General features: G+C 44.9%; 1 protein-coding gene and 1 long non-coding RNA gene across 2 annotated transcripts; both read right to left on the bottom strand.

Moving 5' to 3' along the window:
- Positions 1-2770: 2770 nt before the first annotated feature.
- LOC142458947 (uncharacterized) lies at positions 2771-14365 on the bottom strand. Its single transcript, XR_012786429.1, has 3 exons — positions 13941-14365; positions 12059-12170; positions 2771-3012 (listed from the first exon to the last, which is right to left on the bottom strand). It is a non-coding gene; the product is annotated as an uncharacterized LOC142458947 (long non-coding RNA).
- A 3439-nt stretch (positions 14366-17804) lies between these two features.
- KLHL9 (kelch like family member 9) lies at positions 17805-22127 on the bottom strand. Its single transcript, XM_075559993.1, has one exon. The coding sequence runs from the start codon at positions 21612-21614 to the stop codon at positions 19761-19763; it is 1854 nt and encodes a 617-aa protein (XP_075416108.1). The 5' UTR covers positions 21615-22127; the 3' UTR covers positions 17805-19760.
- Positions 22128-24174: the final 2047 nt, after the last annotated feature.

A 24174-nucleotide genomic window follows, 5' to 3' on the forward strand; every position in this document is an offset into this window, starting at 1 on the left:
GTAGATCACATTCCTTTCTCTGGACTTTCTTAGTATTATTATTATTAATTTTGTCATGCCACCAGTGACGATCTTTTGACATAATCCCACATTGGACTTCAGAGAGTATTCAGCTGGTCCAGGCTTTCCAGAGGTGAGGTGGATTGGTGATGGAGACACACAGGATCCCTTTCTGAGCTGTGGCCTGTCCCCTAGGCAAGGAGCAGTAATTGAGGGACAACTCTCACTGCAAGTTCCTCTCTGACAACCTCCCAGGCACAGGGGCTGCTGGGCTTTGCCCTCAGGTAGTGAAGGATCCCTTGGAAGTAGTGCAGGACAGGGATTCCAAGAAAGGCACAAGACAGGGCTTCCCCATCCAGCTGCTCCATCCCTTCCTGACAGTGATCCAGCTTGGAGAGCAATTGATCCAGCAGGCTAGGGTCCCATCCTGGCAGGTGGGCTCCCTGGTGAAGAGGTGCACCATCTGTTGGACAATCAGATAGTGCCAGCAGGGCACTTGGGTCTTGGGAATTTCAGGGCTAGTCCTGGTGTTCCAAGCAAAGTGGAAGTTAAATCTGTCTTTGAGGCACGAATGGGAGGGCACCGTTTTCAGCCTCCACAAAAGTTGGAGGACCTCCTTGTATTCCTTGAAGAGGCTCCCAGGCCAGGTTGCCCAGGAAGTGCATGCGGGGATGGAGCAGTGCATCAGCACCACTCCTGCTGTCAGCCACCAGAGTGGAGCCCTGGGCATGGTTGGAGCAGGTGCGCTGTGCGGCCAGCAGGGGGCGAGCGGACACTGGATACACCCTGGGCTCCCTGAGGCAGCTCTGAGGGACCTGTGGCTGGAGGACAGGGAGTCCAAGGCTGCTGCATCTTGAGCAGCACTGCCCTTTAATAGGGCCCACGGAAACATATTTGTTTTCAAAAAAACGGAAACAACAACAATGCACAGGACACCTTGCACTTTGGGCTGACTGACTGGGGAGAAAGTGGATGAAGGGTGTACTTGAGGGGCGAATTGTGACAAATTCAACAAGTGTCTCCAGGATCAGAAGAAAGTGGTGCTGGTACACGCGACTGAGGAAGAAGACATCCCGCTTAGCAAAGAGAAGAGGGAGGACTTGCACTTGTAATCTGCAGCGAATGCAAAGACCGACCACTGAGACATGGGAAGAGGGGTGGGCTGTACTTGGTTCTAGGCCTATGTACATCTGAGAGAAAGGGGAACAAAGTGGGACATGTTTTCTAGGTCACTTCCCCAAGAAAGGAATAAAGGTGGGATTGGAATCGCTACTTAGGAGGAAGGAATTGCCAGAGAAAGCGAAGGAGTGTGAACTTTCTATCAAAATTGATCTAAGTTGAATCAATGTTGCGATTCAGGACTAACTAGATCTGAGAGAAAGTGTCAGAAGTGTGCAATTGTATTCTAAGTCATTCAGTGAGAAATGGAAAGAAAGTTGTGCTCAGTTTTTGCATTTAGGAAGAAGTAGATCTGAGGGAAATTGGAAGAACTGTGGACTTGTTCTCTAAATCTTTCCCAGAGAAAGGGCAAGTGGGTTGAGCTTCTTTCCATTTTGAAAAGTGGATCAGAAAGAAAGGGAAATAAGTGTCCACTTGTAATCTTAGTCCTTCTCGGAGAAAGGGAAGGAAGGTTGTGTTTCTATTTGCCATTTAGAAATAAGTTGATCTGAGAGAAAGAAGTAGTTTGTGACTTGTACTCAAATCCTTCACAAAGAATGGGGAATAAAGTTGTGTTCCTATTTGCCATTTATGGAGAAGTGGATCTGCGAGAAAGAGGAAGTTTATGGGGGTGCTCACCACACATACGGGGTTGACAAAGGGTAATTTTACCAGTGTATATGCCTCTTTTGGTAAATGTTTCCATGGATGTTGTGTAGCATTTAGGGAGCAAAGTTAAGGAACCATTTTAGACAAAATCAATCACATGTGAGGTGATGAGAAGATGGGTCCAGGGCAACTTCCCAAAGGCAACACTGTGTAACCATGCTGGGGTAAAATCTATATTTATCCTCCAGCCTTTTTGGAGTTAAAAAGTTCTGAAGGAGTTAAAGACCCTTCCACCTGGGGCATTGTTCTTCATTTTGGAAGTCTCTTCTTGGGTGACATTGGGATGCACCAAACCATTTCTCTGCTTGCTCAGTTAGAGTTCCGACTGCTTTCAACAGATTACGTGTAGGCACGCTGTGTATCCTGTTCTTCTGTGACCTCAAAATATTTGAAAGACGTTTCGTTTGTTCTTTCTTCCTCTTAGTCCCTCACTTCCTCTAAACACTCAAGCTTCCTTTTGCTGTAACTCGTGTGAGTAGAAAGATACCCACTGCAGTTACAGTTTCAGAACCAGCTTCTGGATTGTGATGAGTTATACGAGGCCCCAGTAAAATGATTAAAACAAACAAACAAAACCACGCTTTTATACCTCTGTATATTTTTGCACGAAGCACAAATACTTTGTCATTCCAAGGTAGCTTTTTGAAGTGTTGTAGTTTCACCTGCTATGGATGTCAGAGTTTGTACTTGTGCCCCCACCAGCGTGAGCTCCCAAGACGTCCACTCCATCCAGGTCTGTGTCACTGAAAGTACCCTGGTGGAACAGTGCTTAAGCACTCAGCCTAAAGGACACGTGGTTTGTCCCCATCAGCCACTCTGGAGTGGAAAGATAGGGCTGTATGCTTCTGGAAAGATTCCCCACCTTGGAAACCTAAGGGACAACTCTACTCTGTGCTAAAAGCTCACTAAGAAACAGCATCAACACAATGGGAATAGGCCTGGTTTTGTTTTATTTTCAGGGGAGGGGTACATGTGGGATTCTTAAAATAACTGCCATAGCACTCAACCATGCATGATTTGTCACACTGAAATGTCTCTATTTCCTGAGGATCTGCTTTGACAGGCACTTAGCTAATTTCTGGGAGCCCTGGTGACAGTAGTTGTTCCAAGTTGGGATGCTAACCGCAAGATCCGCTGTTCAAAACCACCAGCCAGTCTTTGGAAGAGTGATGGGGCTTTTAACTCCTGTAAAGAAATACAGTGTCAAAAACTCACAAGGGCAGGTCTTCCCAGGCCTATAGAGTCACCATGAGTCGGCATTGACTTGATGGCAGCTTGAGTTATTTTGGTTAGTTGACAAAACTTGACCAGATTTCTTAGTATTGCTTTAAATATATGTATACACGCTACAAACCTCTCTCAAACCTCACGACCTCATAAAAACGTCCTCAGGTCGAACATTTGCATGGTCCTAAGATCATCCACCTATTTAGCTTCTCATACTGGGCTCCACTTCCACACCATCCTCTGATTTTCTTTTCTTTTTTTTTCTAAATCATTTTATTGGGGGCTCATACAACTCTTATCACAATCCATACATTCATCCATTGTGTCAGCCACTTTTGTACATTTATTGCCCTCATCATTCTCAAAACTAAATTATATTATCTTCAAACCTACTCTCTGGCATCAAATCAATTCTGACTCTTCTCAATTGTCAAGTTGATTCCAATTCCTGGTGACGCTGGATGGCACGCAGAATGTCCCTGTGGGCTTCTAAAACTGTCATTCTTTTAAAAATCATTTTAATGGTGCTCATACAACTCTTATCACAATCCATACCTACATCAACTGTGTAAAGCACATGATTTTCTGGACAGTCCCACACACCACCTCACAGACTTGAAGAGGGTTACAGCCAGCCAGCCGCCCCTCCCTCAGCTGCCGGAGCCCAGCCTCCTCTTCCCTGGTGCATTTCCTGGGGCTGCACTGCTGTTCCTTGTCAGCTAGCTGTCACGCTGCAGAAGGAGGAACTGCATGCAGGCTGCCAGAGATTTTCAGAGCCGGAGGACCTTCGGAACCACTGAGGATTGTGCATGTTCTTATGTTCACCTTATTGAATACGATGGGAATTTGGTACCATGGTGCTGACAACTACTTAGTACTGACAAGATGAACAGAATTTGGAAAGCATGTGCATGAACAACACCTCACCCTTACATACGATGACTCTTAGACACTGTGCAATGAGGAAGTTATATTGGAAGTAATTCATATTTCAGGTTCTTCCCCCAACCCCCGCTGATTTTTAAAATGAGATCCGCTAAGACAGTTGTTTTCAGCGGCCAATCCACACGTCAGCTTGCTTATGTTCTTGCTCACCAGGTAGGACACAATCAGAATGAATTTACCTGGATGTTTCCTGGTAGGACCCTTGTCAAGCCACTGGCTCACTCTGTAAGGCTTGATGGATCGGATCAGATCAGATCATCTACGATAGGCCACTTGCTGGCAACGTGACGTGGGGCAGGGTGCTGTGTGCTGAAAATGCCCAAGAGAGGGTGTTCCACAGCTCACTTCGCTGCATGAAGAGTAACGAGCAACCTACCCCTTCCTGGACTCTGGATATGGGACTAGCGAACTTGGCGACAGAAGATCACTGATGCCAATCAACACTTAAATAATTTAAAATCTTTATATATATATATATATAATTTTATTGGGGGCTCATACAAAGTTTATATTTTTAAACAATAACAACAAAACATAAATAGAAGATCTCAAGTTTTCTTTGAACACTCTGCTTACATTTGCACACCCCATTTACTTATGCCCATAAGACGAGGACCTACGCCTCCTCCCCGGCAGCCAGCAGACTCGACAGCCACAACCACAATGCTTCTGACCGGCGCCTCTCTTTACTCTCCATCCGGGAGCCGCCATCCATCTTTAAATTTTTAAAAAATATTATTTTATTGAGATTTTGGTAAACGTTGACACAAATTAGGTTCCCACTTGACAATTCCCCCCAACAATTGTGGGGTGACCTGTGGTAGATATAGTCGTTTGTCAGTTTGAGGTTTGAGTGTAGGGGCGGAGTCTAGCTTGTCAATCAGATCATAGCCAAGGAGGCCTCTGTGTGGGCATGGCCTTCTTCTGAGAATTCAGGGGAATCCTGTACTTCCTCCTTGGAGGCGGGAGACACTTCTCTCTCTGTCACTCCCTAGGAGACATTGCAGCTGACAAGACACATGGAACTACCCTAGTGCTCTGAGCTGAAGCCACATGGATGCAACCAGACCTCTGAAGCCAAAGAAGCCACAGAGAGACCCCTGCCAGCGCTGAGATGCTTACAACTCCACTGGACTCAAAGACTTTCTATCCACTGGCTTGTGATCATCCTGCATTATGGGACACATGGGCTAATATCAGATTTATGGCCCTGGTTGGGATATTTTCTTAATGTACAATTGCTCTTGTATTTAAACCTCTTCCTTATACACATATGTGTGTCCATGGATTTGTTTCTCTAGTCTACCCAGGCTAATACGTGACCTGAGTTAATGCATCACAGTGTAACAGCATTCTAACTGTATCCTGTTTGTGCCGCCTCATACTCTAGGTTTCTTCTTCCCTTCTCTTCTACTTTTGAGACATTGTTGACCTTCTTATTCTCAGACTTAGGGTTTTTAAGTAGGACACTGGTCTGAGAGGCAGTGTCCTTTATTTTGTGTGCCTCTGCTATTTCCATAGACGTTTACTTCAGGGGATCGACATGGGTCTAGGTTCAGAGTGTCTCCGGATAAGAGACTCGGGGAGTTTGGGTTCTTTGCTCTACCACATTGTCTGGCATTTTTGTTTTGTTTGTTGTTTTATAAGCCTGAGTTCAGTTCCATATTTTTCTCCCAGTTTACCAGAATCCCAAAGACCCCTGTTGGCATACTGGGTCACATATTGGGCTGTTAGCCACAAAACCAGCAATTTGAAATCACTAGCCACTCCCTGGGAGGAAGATGAGGTTTTCCACTCCTGTGAAGATGGACAGTCTCAGAAACCCACAGGGGCTTTCTACCTTAGGCTACAGGGTTGCTACGAGTTAGAATTGACTCGTGTTTTTGTTTTTAAATCCAGGACCAACTACTATGGACCTAGTCAGAACAGTCAGTGGTGGCTGCCTGGTACCATTTAATTTTTCTGGTCTCAGGGTGAATGAGGTTATGGCTTCTGTAGACTTGTTTCTTTTTTAAAAAATTATTTATTTAGACTTTTTCCCCCCTTCTTTATACTTTTGATTACTTGCTTACTCTTTTACTCCTGGCTAGTTGAGACTCACAGTGCCTTCAGTGGCCACTCAAAAGCTTTCATGAGCCTAGATCCTACTCACATAACTAGGATGGCTATCACGCACTTTTTTTTTTTTGGCTGTCACGCACTTTTGTGGAGCTCTGGTGTTGCTGTGGGATGAGTGGTGGGATACTAACTGCAAGGGCAGGGCTTCAAAACCACCAACAACTTGGCAGGAGAAAAATGAGGCTGTCTTCTTCCATGACAATGGATAGGCTCAGAAACCCTGTATGAGGTGTCTATGAGTTGGAGCCGACTCAGTAGCAGTGGTTATGTTATGATATTCGGCCAATTGACTGAGTCATACCACTAGACTGTGATCTTGTGCTTTCAAGCTCAGAGAATCAATGTTTGTGGGATACAGATAGATTTCTCCCAAGTTGTCTTCCCCCAATATATTGCCAATTCAAGACACTGCTTGGTACCCATGATAAATGACTGTACACTAGGACGTCAATAAAAGCAGGTTATTCTCCGTAAGGTTATCTAGAGCAATTATTGTATGGTTTGACTCACTCTAAGTAGGACCCACTCCCTTCTGATATTGTTCCCTTAAAAGGTGCCTGACAACAAGTGTACAGACGTGCCCGATACAATGGATGGATAGATGATTATAAGAATTGTACAAAAAAATAAAAATAACAAAAGACTTGTATGAGCCCCCAATAAAATGATTTAAAAAAGAAGAAAAAGAAAGAGTGCCTGAAGACAAGCCCAGGACCACTCAAGGATGACTAAGGTTAGGCCACTATGTTGAGTCTAGGGTCCACCCCTATTGCCACATATGAACCCCTATTCCCTCCCTTTACTATTGCATGTACACCTCCAGGCCACCCCCCTCCTATTGCTTGTATTGCCTATGTTACAACCCCTTCCTATGATGTAGGTTGTTATAGGTAATGAGGGGGCTTGCATGCCCCAAAGATATATAAGCTTCGGTTAGAAATAAAACCTCCTGAGAGCTCTCTCCTGCCCTCGCATTTCCAACCTCCATGTGTACCACCTACAGGAGCTGAGGTATGCATGCTACCATGAAATGTGTCTGTTTTCTTTATTTTACACTCTCCTATTCGCTAAGACTTTGCTATAATCTTTGTATATCATAACCGTACAGTTGTGCCTACCGAACCCGAGATTAGTTGTGAGGGGCTGGTTTCCCCACAAATGTTGTGTGGTGTATGGCTAAGTCTGAGAAAGCATCTATATTTATGTTTTTAATGAATTTATGTGCCTGCACTTACATATTTGTATATACACATATCTTTAGATAGATAGGGACTTGGCTTCTAAGTGAAAAGTTGTTTGTCCAAACCTCCTAGCCGCTCATGGGACAGAAACGTGGTGATCTGCTTCAGTAAAGGCTTAGAGCCTTGGCAATCCTATGGGATTGCACTTTGACAATTGACTCAACAGCAATGCCTTTTGTTTGTTTGTTTTATATACATATACAGTGATCCCCTTGGTTGTTGAACCGTTCCAAGCTCAAACTTTCCATTACTCCAAACAACAAAGTTTGAAAAAATTATTTCTCGGTGTTCTTCACTTTGCTCCATAGTTGAACTGAAAATCCACCCTGAAAAACCTGTTCGGCGAGAGTGAGTGGATGGGGACACAAAGGGGTGACACCTCAGTCCCCACTGCTCTCGCTCAGACAACACACTGTGCTTGTGTTAGTGAGTTCAAACACTTGCCATTGGGCTTTCTGGGCATCATATACCATTGCCATGGCAGCAGAGAAATGCAGCGATGCAGCACTCCGGCTGCGAGGAAAACTGAGAACCATGGGAGTTAAAGAAAATCGGGTCACTGCCTCTCTGGTTTGGCAGCTGACTCCAACAGAGCAAAGTTGACATTTTCCACATTGTTGAAAAGAAATATGCTTAAAGCGGCGAATGTAGCACAAGGTGGAAAATTGTTAACCACAAAACAAACAGCCCAGATCATGGAAGAGGTTGAAAAGTTACTGTTCATCTGGATAAATCAGAAACAACTCAATAGTGATAATATTCAAGAAGGCTAACAGTCTCCGTAGAGTTTGATGAAAAATATTGTGGAAACGACTACTGAGCAGCCCAAAGTGTGCAAAGCCCGAGATGGCTGGTTTGAAAGATTCCAACAGCGAACAGGCATCCACCGTGGTGAGCCGTGGGGAAGGGGCGAGTGCCAATGAAGACGGAGCCGATACATTCCTGGCTGAATTTGTTGAACAGGTGGAGGCTGATGAGGGTTTTGGTCCCCAGCAAGTGTTCACCTGCCACAAAGCAGGACTTTGGGGGGGGGGGGGAAGTGCCCAATAGGCTCTTCATTATTAAAGAGGGAACAGCATGGGCTCACTTGGTTATGCGGGAATGCTAGGGGTGATTGTATGGTGAAGTCATGTTTGTGTAGCATGATGAAAACCCATCGGTTTTTAGGAAAAAAAATCAATGAAAAATAAGTTGATTTTATTTGCTGTACGGTGTTTCGATATTTAATATATTGCATTTATTGGGTCTAGATGTTTTAGAAGGGTAGTTCCACAACCTAGGGCTGTTAATTTTATGCTAAAGTCCTGAAAAAATGAATGTATAAGTGTAACTTTTGGGACTTAGAACCAATTACTTGGTTTTCTATTATTTTTTTTTATGGGAAAAATGTTCAAACTTTTCATTGTTAACACCCAAATTTGGGATGAATTGAGTTAGACAACCAAGGTATTACTGTATATGTTCCTGAGTATGTATCTCCAAATTTCAATTGGCCAATACCTATCTGCCACAAATTGGACGATAAATAAGAAGACTGCACAAGAACTGATGCCTTTGAATCATGGCGTTGGTGAGGAATCGTAAAGGTGCCATGGTCTGCCAGAAGAACAAACGATTCAGCCACATGCTCCTTAGATGCAAGTACAGAGCGACTTCAGCTCACATACACTGGGCATGGGACCAGGAGAGGTCCAGCCTGGAGAAGAACACCATGTGTGGTAAAGTAGAGGTCAGAAAGCCCCCCAAAAAAAGACAGACAAGAAAGGCCATCCCCGACACGGACTGACACAGTGGCTGTAACAATTGTGAGGCTGGCACAGGATCGGGCAGTTTTGCTCTGTTGTACCTAAGGTGGTCGTGACTCAGGACCCACTCGACGGCACCGCACAACATTAAAGGGCAAACGGTTGTGAACATCTTTTCACGTGCATGGGCCGCTTAGATGTCCTCTTTGATGGTGTTCGAGTCCTTTGCTCACTTTGTGTTTGGGTTGCCTTTTTGTTCTTGAGTTGTTGCAGCTTTTAGACGTCAGAGATTAGACCCTTAATGGATAGTTTCCGAAGAAAGAAGATGGAGCTAGAATTAGATGATTCTGTTGTGAGTGATGGTTAATAGGGTGAATCTGTGACTGTTATTAAGTTGGCACTCTATGGTGAAGATTGGTCATACTGACCATCCTGCTGGGTATAAAATAAGCCATCTCAGCAGCGTAAGGTGGGGTCTCACTACCTTGAAGAACAGAGAAGAGCCTTTTACATCTGTCATTCCAGAAAAGCGGCAGGGCGTGGTGCCACCAAACCCTGTGGGGCAGTCCTGCTCTGTCTCGGGAATTTGCTATGAACAGAAATCCACTCCAGAGTGTCTAACAACAACAATAACGACTAACAACTACCTCCTGGGCACTAACTGTATTAACAAGACTACTTAAAGCAAACCCTGGTGCTGCTGAGGCCATGCCCACTCACAGATGCCCGCAGGACCAAGTAGGACCGCTCTGCGGGGTTTCCAGGGCTGGACTCTTGCTATGTGCTTCTCCTGTGGGGTCAGCAGCCTCGGCACAATCACTGCATCATCAGGTCTCCATAAGACACTGACAAAACACCAAATTGTGGTCACTGAAAGCCAGTAACATAAAACAAAGTGTTTATCATGAAAATCACAAATAGCTTTATAAGATGTGATTTTAGAATGCGAGTTGATGTATTTCTTGGAATATTACACACTAGTTACTTTTTTCTCCTTACCAGAACCTACTATGCAAACAAAACAATATTAGAACACATTGTATGGAATCTATACTTCCCTAATAGATCCATTTCAATTTCTGCTTTCCCCCCACCCCCTTTTAGGAGAAGTATCTTTTTTTATGGATCAATGATTGTTGTCTTTCTTCTTCCTTTGCTGAAAAGATTTATTCTTGGCACCATTCAAAGCCTACCTGCTTCTCCTCTGTCCTCAGTCACCTTCAGTTCTTTTGCTACTTAAAAGAACAGGGGAATATTAATTTACATGAGCGATTCAAAATATCCCCCTGCAAGTTCACCCGGGCTTCCGAGAACTCCGATGATGGATACACTCACACCTGCTTAGGCCTTAAGTCCTTTTTGCTTATTAACTCAAGCAAAGTTTCCAATCTGGTCAATAATTCTTATTTCAAAGTGGACTACAGCCCTATCTACTGATCCTTTGTCCCCTGTTCTCCTCTTTCTCTTCCCGGTTCTCATTTTTTATCGTCCCCCAGTTCATCTGCAGCCAGGCTTTGGCATCTGGTCCAGCTTTACCTGCTCCTTTGTTCCCCTTCCACCCCCACCACACACACACTGGGATAAGCTGATTGCTCTTGTCGCCCTCTTCAAGATGCCTGTAAACACCTTGGCCAGGCCCGGATTCTGCCTGGTGGAGAACCAGGGACAAAGCCGGCCTGGAAAGGGAGGGCACAGTGCCTGACTGTGGCAACCTCCAAAATGTGAGCTTCATCCCCTGTACCAGGAGCAGCAGACCCATCCACGCCCTGGGAAGGGCTAGAGCACCAGGAGTTCCAAACCTGCCCCTAGGCTTCAGCTTGTCTGCAGCCCCTGGGAAGTTCTGCACCCCCTGCTTTTGTTGTGCATTAGGAGAAAGTTTACTGAGCAAATCCATTTCCCATGCAGTTGTTTCCCACGCTCCCCCCCTCCCCCCGGAGAAAGATGTGACAGCCCACTTCTGTAGATTTTCAACCTCAGGAACCATCTGGCGGTTCTACTGGTCCTAAAGGATTGTTCTGAGTTGGGATGGAGTTCCTGGCAGTGGCTTTGCCGTGGTGTTCCTCCAGTTTATAGGCATGCCTCGGTGGTATTGTGGGTTTGAGACAGGAACTGCATCCCATTCCAGGGGTAGGAGCACACAGACCACCTCAATCTCAAGATGTTGTCACAGCTAATATCCTGCTGCTACCTCATGTGCATGTGGGAATAAAGCCATAGGGTTAAAGCTAAAATCATACAGTTAATACTTAATGCTTCCGATTCTGTAAACTGCCCGTTTACTTACCTGTGCACCCCCTTCCCAACACACATTTGAACCAGCCCATCTTAACCCTAAACAGGACCCTCCACTGCTCCTGAAACTCCCTAAGGGCCCTAGGCTGTACAGGTGGGGTCCTCTGTGAGACGGGAGCTCAGTCTTTGGATAGAAATCCACTAAGCTGTGTGCCAGTACAATGAAGTTTTCCTTTATTACAACCTGCTTGGCCTTGGCTACTCCTTCGGAGGTCTCGGGTAACCGGTTCATAAAGCAAGTCATGTGGATTTATTTTTTGTTTCCAAGTGCACATGAGAGTTATGTTATGTTCTCATGGTACTGCAGTCTGGTAAAGGAGCTGCGGTGGCACCCTGGGGCACTGGTGGGCTGCGGACCCAGTCAGCAGTTCAAACTCCAGCTGTCCGCTCCCGTGGTTTACAGGCGTGGAAACCCTTTATAAGGTTGCTTCTGAGTCAGACTCAACTTGATGGCAGTGGGTTTAATTTTGGCTTGTCTATTAAATGTACAATACTTCCCCTCACCCGCCAAAAAATATTCACTTCCAGAGTCCATGGAGACTTATAGCGGCCCCCTAAAGGGCAAGGTGGGCCTGCCCCTGTGGGTTTCTAAGTCTTTAACTCTTTATGGGAGCAGAAAGCCTCATTGCTATAGCCTTGTAAGTGTTGGAAGCATTGTATTACCAGAATGTGACACAGAGCCAGAAAGTGAGTCCTGTTGTTGGAAAACCGACACCGACTAGTTTCCTCGAACAACGGAACTGCCACAAGCCTTCAGCTGTAAGATCGGTCGTATCTGAGGAGGACAATAGGGCGGAGCACAGTCAGTGGACATGTACCTGTACACACACACACACACACACACACACACACACACACACACACACACGGCATTCCACGGCTTCAGTTGCATTCCCCAGGGCGTCTGTGCTCTCCCCCTGGCTGCCCTGCCTCACAACTCCTTTCATCTGCATTTTCTACCCCTTCCTACCTTCTCCTCTTTGCTTTTGGATACATGTTGATCTCATATAATTGATTGTTCTAAAGGAAATGCCCTTCCTGAGTGTTATTTTATGGGGCTATCTTTTAGCTGAAAGGTCGTCTCTCAGCGTGCCTGCCTTCCCCAACAAACATCTTTGAATGCTCAGGAGTTCTGAGTTAGGAGTCTGAACAGGTCGGCAGGGAATAGCTTGTCCATCCAGCGTGTTTGAGAGTGTTTAGCTGGGACCACTGGAAGCGTGGGGTGACTGATGTCTGGGGACTGGACTAATCTGGATTTCCCTCCCTCAGATGTATGGTGGCTTTTGTTGTTGTTGTGGGTATCAGCTGGTGCTCTGGGCTGGAGCACCTCAAAGGCCTCTCCACATGGTCTGGGCTACTCAGCTGGATGTCATGAGGTGGTCCAGTGAGCCAGACAGAAGCTGCATGGCCATTCATGGCCTAACCATAGACGTCAGTGTCCTTTCTGCCACTATCTCTGTTTCAAGCAGGTCACAAGCCCACTCAAAGCCAAGGGGACAAGGGATTATGTGGTATCTCTTGATATAGGGCTTCCAACAGTCTTAAAAAATCTATGTGGAAGGTACATATTGTGACTGCCAGATTTGGACAGCAATAACCTGCTCTAAGAAGCCCCGGGGGCACAACAGCCAAGTGCTAGCAGCTAACACAAAAGCAGTGTTTTCACAGGGATAAGTCTCTGGAGATTTCCCCTCCGACCTTAATGGAGGGATGGGAGTAGCCAGGTTATCAGTCAGAGAGCAATGGAGAGACGATTACAGATCAAAGTGATAAATCTGACTTGAATGGTTAAACCCTTGTCACCTGTCCTCCTGTTGGATATACTTTGTGCTTAATCTGGTTTTTAATATTTTCTGTGGCTTTGTTTTTGCTACATTGGGGTTTGTCTCTGCTCTATTTTGTCATTGTTGGTAGCCTTCTTGACTACCCCTTCTGTGTTTTTCTGTTTTTTGGAACATGAAACCCAGAATAGGTTAATCTATAGAGGCAGTACTTAGATAAGGATTCCTGGGGAGTATGACAGGGAGGGATGGGTGGGAGGGAGGGTGGGGGAAAGGGGGACTGATATCAGGAGTTCAAGACTGTTTTTGAAATTGATTGTGGTAGCTATTGTACAACACTGCTTGATATGATTGAACTATGGAATGGCAATGATATGGGAAACTGAGGACCTGGAAGAAAGTGTATGTGGCCAGCTCCCAACACTCCTGACTAGAGCCTGGCCCGCCATCCCTAACGTGAGGCACACCTCCAAGATTCGTGAGATAAGGGGAAAAGGGCCTCAATACACAAGATTCCATCTGACCCCCATAAATGCTTGGACAAAGTGTGTCCTGCAGATGCCTGACTCCTCACATACACAGTTAAAGGAAGTTTATCTCAAAGAATACTTGCTCCCCTTGTTTCTGATCTTAAGGAGCATTAGCTCCTCTTGTCTCTTGTATGCTTTATACGACCTTTGAAATACTCTCTCTGAATGCTTAGAATCCCAAGACTAGTATATTGCCCATCTGTTTACTGTCTGACTCATGAGAGGGTCGCACACCTTGAGAGCGGTACTAGTCCTTTGTCTTCTTGCTTCGTCCATGAGTGGAGTTGAGTCCCCTGCGCCCCCTTTTCTGTCTTCTTTAATTGCGCGCATTGCTCCTTGGGATCATTCGACTGTGGGGCTGTACCCCCCAGTATGATGTCTGGATTATCTCCTAATAAAATGGGTTTAGGGCATTAAAGAGTTGGTGTTTTGAACCCGCCCAGCAGCCCCCAGAGAGGACATGGTGGTCTGCACACACAAAGATGAAGCACCAAACACCCGGGGCAGCTCAACTCTTGTCCCTGGGGGGTCTCTGAGTTGAAAACACTTGAGGACCACAATTATCCAATCTTCGTCACCTCCTTCTCACATGTAGAATACAGTCAAGACTGAATGAAAGAAGGGGACTAAGCCGGATGACAAAAATTTTCTAAGCTGCAGGGAGGAAATGATACACACATCAAGGGGAAAGCTAAGCTTTCATGTTTTACTCTTTAATGTCCTTCTTATTCATTGGTTGGATTTAATGTTATTTAGTGAACATCCTATGCAAAAATGCTTCACAGTCCATATCTGTAAAAGCTGTTCCCAAAATGATTTAAATGACCCAGCACCACAGAATTCCTAAGAAAGAATGCCTGAGGTCAACAGAAATAACCTTCAGATTAGGCTTGCTTTGAAAACAAGAAATGTTAATGATGTGCTTAACTTTTAAAAAAATCCATTACAGAAGCACCTTAATAAGAAAATACAAAGAAAATTTAAAAAGTAGTTATGAACTCTTAAAGTCTCTTCTTATAATAGCACATGGCAAAGACGTAAGCCATTAAAAATAAAATTTTCCTGAAGATTAAATTTGTTTAAAAACTCATACACTTTATTTTCAAGTCATGAGCTTGGAAGTGTCTGGTCCAGAAGTCAGATCCGAGCCTCTGAGCGCAGTGCAAAGTGGAAGGGTTTATAGCACACAGAAAGACGGAAGGAGGCTTTTCAGGCACACAGGAAGAAGGAAGCTACACTGGACAAGTTTGGATTGGCTGGGAGCATTTTCTTTCCTTATTTGGGATTAAAGGAGAAATTTTGAAATTGATTAGACTGAACAGCCTCGTCCTAACTGAATGGCTTTGGTTTGTTTCTGGGATAGTCAAGCATTGATAAGAGACAGAAATGTAGTTAATGTAAAAACCTGAGAGCCCACTTAAAAATGATTAGGACTAATCACTGTACTGTAGACAGAATATCAACAGGCTAAGAAACAAACAAAGAAAAAAACCTCTCCAACTCACTGCTATGGAGTTGATTCCGACTCGTAGAAACCCTATAGGGCAGAGTAAAACTGCCCTCGCGGGCTGGCAATTTTGAACTGCCGACCTTGTAACTAGCAGCCCAACAAGTAACCCACTACCGGCACCAGGGCTCCACATCAAGATACTAAAACCACATATTTCCTCGTATTAGAGCAGGAGTTTTAGAATGTGAGATGAAAATAAAAATCGACTTTAAAGAAGCAATCGCTATTCCCAGGACAACCTGAATACATTCAAAGAGATAATTATTCCATGTAGGACGACTAAGTCTACCCATTTATTAACCATTGTAAGGACGTCTAAATCAAGTTGTATAGTTGAGATGTTTTTACACGGGGCAAAGAGAACTAAAATCCGACTAGACGTGCAGGGTTTATAAAATGCAGTCGAAGAAGGCGAGGGCTGTGAAAGTGTTTTATGCATCTCTAGTACCTGCTTCCTCTCAAGCAATTTGTACCATTGCAAGGGAAGAAAAAGCCCCTCAGCTGACCAGATTATAATCAAGACATTATCATCTTATTTTTTAAAAGCATACAACTTCAATGGAGAGATTATTCAAAAGTGATGGTAGAGCAATTGGGCAATGCTTTGCAATGAAAAAATACTTTAGATTTCATGGAGAAGACAAAATGAAAAGTCACATCAATAAAATATTGTAATAATCATATTGCCTGTGATGGGAAAAAAATTAAGAACCTGTTTTAAAAAGTGACCCCAAAAATCTAGTTTGACATTAAAAACAGTTGTACATGGACATAAACGCAAAGGAAAAAGTGGAAAAATACTTGCTGCTACAAATTAGTAGTCCTAATTGGCTCAATGGCACCTAGCAACAGTATCCAAAAAATGCATCTACAAGAAAAACCATCATCCTCTCACCCACAAAGAAAAGCATATGGTCCAAGTTGCAGGTCAGAATTCAGAACACATTAATGGGTGGCAGGACAATGCTTTTCTTTACGCTATTTCTGTGCATTTGCTGTGTTCTGTAGGAGCTTATTTTGGCTTCATCATCAGAACAAAGCACTTTATCACAAACCAGTAAACTTTTGATTGTGTTTGCTTTGAATGCAAATGCTACTTACTGCTCACAGGTGGGTAAAAATGAAGTCTGGATTTTTCTGGGTAAAATAGAATATTTCTCTTGATCATGTATTAAATAGGTAGAAAATACCTTTCATATTTTCTATTACACATAGATTAAAATACACTGAATAAAAGGTTGCAATAGCAGTGTGTTTGGAAGTTGGATATGATCTATCCAGCTTTTAGCTTAGCCTCTTTTGTGAATTTAAAAAATAGGTGACAAATATCTGTACATGTGTATATGCCTAACAGTGTTAACATGTCATTCCTAGCATGTGAAATCAATGATAAATTATTATCTTTGACTTGCCTATGCGTCTTGCAATAGATAATATTCATAACCCGGAAAGTAACCAGTTAATTTTTCAATGCACAGGAAACTGTGCAAGAAATGGGACTGCCTGGGAGGGTGGAGGGAGGGTGGGTTGAAAAGGGGGAACCAATTATAAGGATCCACATAGAACCTCCTCCCTGGGGGACGGACAACAGAAAAGTGGGTGAAGGGAGACATTAGACAGTGCAAGGTATGACAAAATAATAATTTGCAAATTATCAAAGGTTCATGAGGGAGCAGGGAGGGAGGGGGAAAAATGAGGAGCTGATGCCAGGGGCTTGGGTAGAGAGAGGATGTTTTGAGAATGATGAGGGCAAGGAATGCACAAGTGTGCTTTATACAATTGTTGTATGTGTATGGATTGTGATAAGAGCTGTATGAGCCCCTAATGAAATGGTTTTAAAAAGAGAAAGAAATAGGACTGCAATGCCTTATCATATAGTTTGTGCCTCTCAAGTGTTTTCCCAGTCTAAAATTTCTATTAAAAAACGACTAGTGTATGAAGTTAAAGCTCTTTCCATACAATAATTTTAATGACACCTTGAAGAAAGGGGTTTTAAGCTTAATCACTGGTATCCACGTAGCAGCAACCAGCTGCTTGTATGATTGCTAAAAGTTGTCAACTGCAAATATTGAAAGGGCAGGCAAGATGTGTGTGAGGCTGGAGGTGGCCTAGGTATACAGCTGGAAGTTAGCTACAGCTTGTTAATCAACACTTACTTACAACGCAACAAGTTCAAACATAACAGAAAGTAGCAATCTTTTCACCGAGGGAGAAAACAGAGAACTACCATCTTGGTATGTCAGGCTTTGTGAAAGAGTAAATACATCAGTACTACGAAGAGAGTAAAGGAATCGTCAACTACCCCAAGAGGTCACTGTGACAACAGACGGGGAAATGGGATTGCATTAAATTAACTGGATAGCCTACTCCTTTCAAATGCTAGCAGACGAGCAAGGAGCTAGTGGGCAGTGGGCTACGCATTGGGCTGCTAAGCACAAGACCGAGCACTCTGAAACCACCTGCCACTCCTCAGCTTTAGTTAGTCTAGAAAATTCACAGGGGCACTTCGACTCTATCCCATGAGTCACTCAGTCAGAATCGACTCGATTGCAGTGAGTTTGAAGGGGGAAAAAGTCAATGCAAGCAAATACCAATTAACTTTTATTTATTATAGAAATTATGTAACGTCTGAAAAACAGAAATCTAAATAGGTATCACATGAGCAAAGGACACGAACACTTGATTAAAGAAGAAACACAGCCACTCAGGATACACAAATGTTCTACCTCTTAATAGTCAAGGAATGATCTGGATTATTTGCTGTTTATTCAATACACAAAGTTCGAAGCAATTTCTACTTTCTAATTTCTCACTCTACTAATAAGCACTATTTTTAGGAATACAAAAATGACTGTTTAAAAAAAGACAGTATGAGAATTTCTGCCAATGCAGACATCTTAACAAGCATTAAAATGAACCAACACTTGAATGAGCATAAAGTTCAGATCCCTGGAAGCCAATTTCTTTTTCCTTGGTTCCTGAGGTTCAGTATGGGATTGTCAATAAAGAGAAAGGTATTCTGATTTCCACTCTGACAATCTCACATGGATAGGGATATACACCCATCTATGTGTATGTATGTATATACATGCATGCATATAGTATATAAGTATATTGAGAGATGTGTATCTCATCCTGTGCACTATTCCAGGAAATTACTTCCCTCACTCAGAAGCCTTCTTCCTGTTCTTCCATCCGTTAGTGCAATCCCATTAAGAGTTTCCCTCCCCCTGTGTTCTCAGCCAGTAAGCAAGGAAGTCTCTTGGCATTGAAGAGGCTTGAGCTGTTTCACTACTGCTTACAAGGTAAAATCCTAGCTTTTCTGTGGCTGGCTTCTTCAGGAATCTCAAGTTGGTCTTGTCCTTCAGACATGGCAGAAAGGACATTTTTCTGATTTGTGGCAGAAGAATTCTCTCCTGATAGCTCAGATACAGCTTTGAGGCAGGTCACACACAGCGTTCAGGATGCTACCGAACTAGAGCAGCACCAGGGCAATCAGTCCCAACCACAAAATCACCTCGCTAGTCAGGGTCCAAAATTGAGAGAATGACCCCAAGATTCCTGAACTTTCTGTTCTGCATTATTTCTTTGCCTTTTTCATATCATGGAATTACTGAACAAATGGGTGGAACAGAGGGAAACCTAAATCGAATACAAACAATTCTTTGAAGGCAAACTTTGCTAAATAACCTGACAAAAGTGACTCTACATAAAACAGGTAATATACAAATATACGTCAACAGCAAAGTGACTCTACATGAAACAGGTAATATACAAATATACATCAATAAAAAGCACAAAAGTTTCATGTGACGTAGCAAGTTAGCAAAATGACAAATTTGTTCAATAATTTAATGCCTTGTAGTTCTTACCAATCTAAATTCAGTGTACCTCTGGTACTCAAATGCCCTTTGGACAAAAACAGCTGAGTTGTGGGGAGTTTTTCAATGTGACCTTTCATATATAGGTGAGAGACAAGTGGATTTTAAAACGGTGTGTGTGTGTTCACGAGAGTTCAAACCCTGAGGGTTTTACTAATTTTTCAAGTTAATATTTTCAACGTGCAATTTCTTAGATCTTCCTAAGAAATGCCACATAGCTGAATCCACACAAGCGGGTATGTTGACAAATATGTCAGAAATCTCTACTAAAGAGGGAGGTAGCTAGCAACACTTGGCAACCTTTGGATTGAGATTACACCAGGCTGTCTCCCTTTGATGTTCTGTAGTCAAGGAAGAAAACTTTGCACTCTCAAGCATAATGAACATAAAACTTACTACAATCACACTTCTGATCTGACTTATACACCACAAAAGGACACCTAACTTAAACATATTCGGCACATCTTTTTTCACGTGTTAGAACAGCTGGCTACATGGAATACATGTTCAGAATGCAACCATTTGATAAACATACTAAGCCATACAACACAAATGACTGTTACCTTTTCATCTAGTAATGCTACCAAACCTTGTTAAGAGATACAACCGACAGGAAAATATTCGATCATCCATGATGCATTGCAAATGCATCATGCCTCCATCCTAGGAATGATCTGAAGGTGCTGAAAGAGGAGATTCTCTGGAAGGCGACCCAGGGTTTTCTTCAGGTGGAAAAACTGTAAGGGTACAAGCTCGAATCCCACCAAGTGACTCTGGAAGGTCAAACACTTTGTGCCACTCATCTTTTTCTGGGTCATATTTCTGGACAATCTCCACCATGCAACGATTATTCCAAGAATACCCACCGACAACGTAGATTTTATTTTCAAAGACGGCAACTCCAACATCACTCTGACCTCTTAACATGGCGGCAATTGGTGTCCACTGGTCAAGGGTCGGTGAGTAGTATTCACAGCTGAGAACATCATCATAGTCACTTGTTCCCCTGAAGTGATTGCCCCCAATGACGTACAGTTTGTCTCCAACTGTGCACATGCAATGCAGGCCTCTGACTGTAGTCATTGGAGCTTTCTGGGTCCATTTGTCTGTATCGGGGTCAAAGCACATGAGCTCATTTTGGAAAGTGTCATGGGTAATTCCTCCAGAAATATACATCAGCCCCCCATACACTGTTCCCGCATGGCCATAGTGGGGCTCACTCATTTTTGCAACATAGCTCCACTCATTCATTCTTGGGTTGTAGCATTCTACCGTGGCCAGTTCACCGGCTGCACTGCGCCCACCGACGGCATACAAATGCCCTTTGAGGGCACTCAAGTGGAAGAATGTGCGCTTTTCATTCAACGAGGCAACCTGCATCCACTTATTATATCGCGGGTCAAATCTAAAAACAGTATCAACGGCCGTTTTCCCTTTAGTATCGTAATTACTTTGGCCACCGACGACGTAGAGAAAGTTTCCAATGACAGCAATGCCGTGCTGGTAACGAGGAGCGTCCATGGGGGCTAAGGATTTCCATTCCTGTGCCCTCTCATCATACATTCTCAATTCCTTACTGACAACCAGCTGCTGCCTCAAAACCCCTCCTAATGTCACCAAGTGAGTGGAGTCGGATCGAATGGCGGTTCTGTCTGACTGCATCACGGGCTGCATATACGGCATCATCTGGTAATTGCTAGCCTCCAAAAGCAAATTCACACAGGTGTTGTCTGTTCTCATGAAATCCACCGTCTGCACGTAATTGATGAGGTCCTGCGGTGTCATCAGTGGAAAGCGAATGTTCTTCATTAATTTTGCAGCATGATCCATGCGCGGGTCTTCCAGCCTTAGCCAGCGGCAGGCGGCCTTGAACAGTTCAAGTTCGGAACAGTGCTTAAGACTATTACTAGACAGCACAAAAGCAAGGCGTTCGAAAGGGAGTTTCAGGAACTCCCCAGTGCTCAGCAACGCTGGGAAGTGCTTCAGGATGAAATTATTGACGTACTTGTCCACTTCTATGAGATTGTAGGTGTTTGCAATCCGTCCAACCTCAACACAGTTATCCAACGAGACACCCGAGATAAGAAATACTTTACAGAAGTCCAGAACAGGTAAGATCTGTAGGAAGCTGGCAGCCTCCAGTGTGTCTTGAAGATTGTCCATATTAAGAGAGAGTTTTGCAGTATAAATAAAATCAATGATTTTCTTCAGACCCACCTTGTTCACGCCATGAAGCTTAATGCACATTAAATCCTTCTCTTTCATTCCACCGGTGAACATAGCTTTGAAGTAATCACTGGCTGACGCCATCATGGCTCTGTGAACCGGGAAGATTTCGTCGCCATCGCCTGGCACCAGGGTCACATCGCAAAGCAGCCCTTCTATCCTAAGCTGATCAAAGCCTTGCAACACCACCGTGCTGTGAGTATTGCTGGTGAAAAAACGCGTAGTTCCGGGCTTGCAAGGCTGCAAGTGGGCAGAGACGCCCATTTCGCCGTTACCCAGCGACACTTTCATGTGAAAACCTTCCTCGGGCAGAGACACGGGCGCTGGGAGAGAGGCGCTACTACACGGAAGGCTTTAAAGGACAGGAGGGCTTGCAAGAGCAGGTGGGCTGGCAGTCCTTCAAGCGGGGCGAGCAGTCCCCGGGGCGCCCCTCAGGGCACGCCCGTCAGTCATCCACTGACAACGTCCCGAGGTCCACAAAGGGCTCAGGACTTCAGAGCGAAGGCGTCTGCAGATGAGTCATCCCCCGAAGGCAGTTAAATGACCTGGTTCACCTCGTCCGGCCTGCGCGGCCGCTCCTTCCACAGTTCCGCTCCGGGCCAAGGGGGCGGCGCCGCCACGTACGCGGCTCTGCAGCGACGCCCGACTCCTCCGCGAGCGGCCCGCGGCGCCCCCGCCTGTCACCAGCGCGCCGCCGCGACCACGGGCCTACCTGCACGCGGGGACCTGCAACACCGAGCGGCGCCTGGAACGCGGGCCTAGAGCCGGACGCCGAGCCGTCCTTCCGGAAAGGCCGCCTCCCAGCATCCCCCGGGCTAGGAGCGGCCGCCGCGGGGACTGCGGCTGCGCGCCGGCTCTGGTGGGCGGGGCCAAGCGGAGGGGCGCGGGGAGTGGCTGCGGCGCCCCGAGCGGCGGGGCCGGGGTGCAGGGCGCGAGCCGGCCTGCGGGAGGTCTGCGACGGCCGCAAGGGTGCAAGCGGATTATGCAGCGCTGGGTGTTGGCGGTGTGGGAGCTCGCCTCCTTGTCTTTAAGGGTTCCACTTCGCGGCCTCTGAATTGCCACGAACCGGGGCTGGGGTTTAAATGGAAAGGAAGCCTGGCCGGGGAAGGGGGAGGGGAGAGGAAGTTCCTTTTGTTTTTCTTTCTCTGCAACGCTTTAAAATGCGTGCTTCGCACAATTTAACGGACGCCTCAATTATAATCCTATTTTTAAAACACTTCACGAAACTGGGATCATTCTATGTAAATAATACACCCTATAGGGCAGCAGTTCTCACCCTGTGGGTTGCCACCCCATTGGGTGGTCCAAGGACCCGTTAACAGGGGTCGCTGGATTCATAACAGTAGCAAAATGACCGTGATGAAGTAACAGCTAAAATCATGTGATGGCTGGGGGGTCACCACCACATGAGGAACTGTATGAAAGTGTAGCAGCATGAGGAAGGTTGAGACCACTCCTATAGGGGCTGCAGTAATGCAAGATCCACTCTATGGCAGTGAATTTAAAAAATATTCTTCCAAAGTTTTGTTTATAGCTAAGGGTATTGGCCTATAGGGCAAGTCTTCACCGGACCAGATAACTCTGCCCTATTTGTTAATAAACAGTTGCAGTCGTGAACACTCCCGGAGGCAATGCTACCTTGCACACAGGTGCACTATGCGTAGGCATCGGTTCATAGTGGCAATGTTTTCTTTTTTAATACATCACTTGATTTTTTTTTAATTAGAGGTACAAATGGTAAAACATTAGGTACCTAGCTGAAAGGTCAGTGGTTCGAATCTATCCAGAAGCAATCTGCTTTTTAGTTTGCCTTATGTTAGTGCAAGTGACATGGCTCACTACTTCAAAAAAAACCCAGCTTGCCCCATGGGTGAAAGATAAGCCTTTCTACTCCTGTAAACAAGTGCAGTCTCAGAAACCACAGGCGGGGGGAGGGGGGGGAGGAAAGGTTCTAGCCTGTCCTATAGGGTCACTGTGAATTTGATTTTGGTTTATTGCAACAAAGGAGTGCTAATGGTGACCGGGCTAAGCATTAGGCTAAGCACAAGTCAGGTTCAAACTCACCACTTGCTCCTTGGCAGGGATGGGGAGGGTGGGTGGAATGGGAGATGGGGATGAGACAGTCAGCTCCCTTAAAGATTTGCAGTCTCTACTCGGCCCTGTATGGCCACTATGACTCAGCATTGGCTCTGGGATAGTGGGTTTGGATAGTGGGTGTGGTTTAACAGCTGTACCCTCCTTAGGTGAGTAGTAACTGGGTTATTAAAAATGTGTGAGGAGCCATTGTGCTAGACGAGGTTGACTAGAGAAACAAATTCATTGATATTCATATATGTGTGTAAGAGAGACTTGATATCAAGAACTAATTATGCATCAATAAAACATCCCAGCGCAGTGCAGATCAAGTCCATAAGACCGACTTTAGCCCATTAATTCCTCCTCAAACTCACACAGCACATGCAATGATGCTGAATACAGGAAGAACATAGGCAGGTGGGTGGAAAGTCCCAGGGATCCAATGGCAGTGAATGAATCTCCGTGGCTCTGGCTGCCATCAGCATGGCTCCATGAGACTTGTCGACAGGAATGTGAAGCAGAGAGAGAGTGTGGCCCCCTCTTCTGATGGCAGAATCAAGAGAGTGGAAGTTCCCAGAATCCTCATGAGAAAGCCACACCCACAAGAAGGCATCATCAGACTAGGCTCCACCCTTCATTCTTTTCTCAAGTTGACATGAAATTGTGCAACTACCACAGCCATCCATGGGACAACCGTTGGTCTCTCCTTGTCCAAAAGAAAGAAGAGTGATGAACATCAATGCCACGTGGAAATAATTAGTCCAGTGAACTTACT

This window comes from Tenrec ecaudatus, chromosome 10 (assembly GCF_050624435.1).
Source record: "Tenrec ecaudatus isolate mTenEca1 chromosome 10, mTenEca1.hap1, whole genome shotgun sequence".
Classification (NCBI taxonomy): domain Eukaryota; kingdom Metazoa; phylum Chordata; class Mammalia; order Afrosoricida; family Tenrecidae; genus Tenrec; species Tenrec ecaudatus.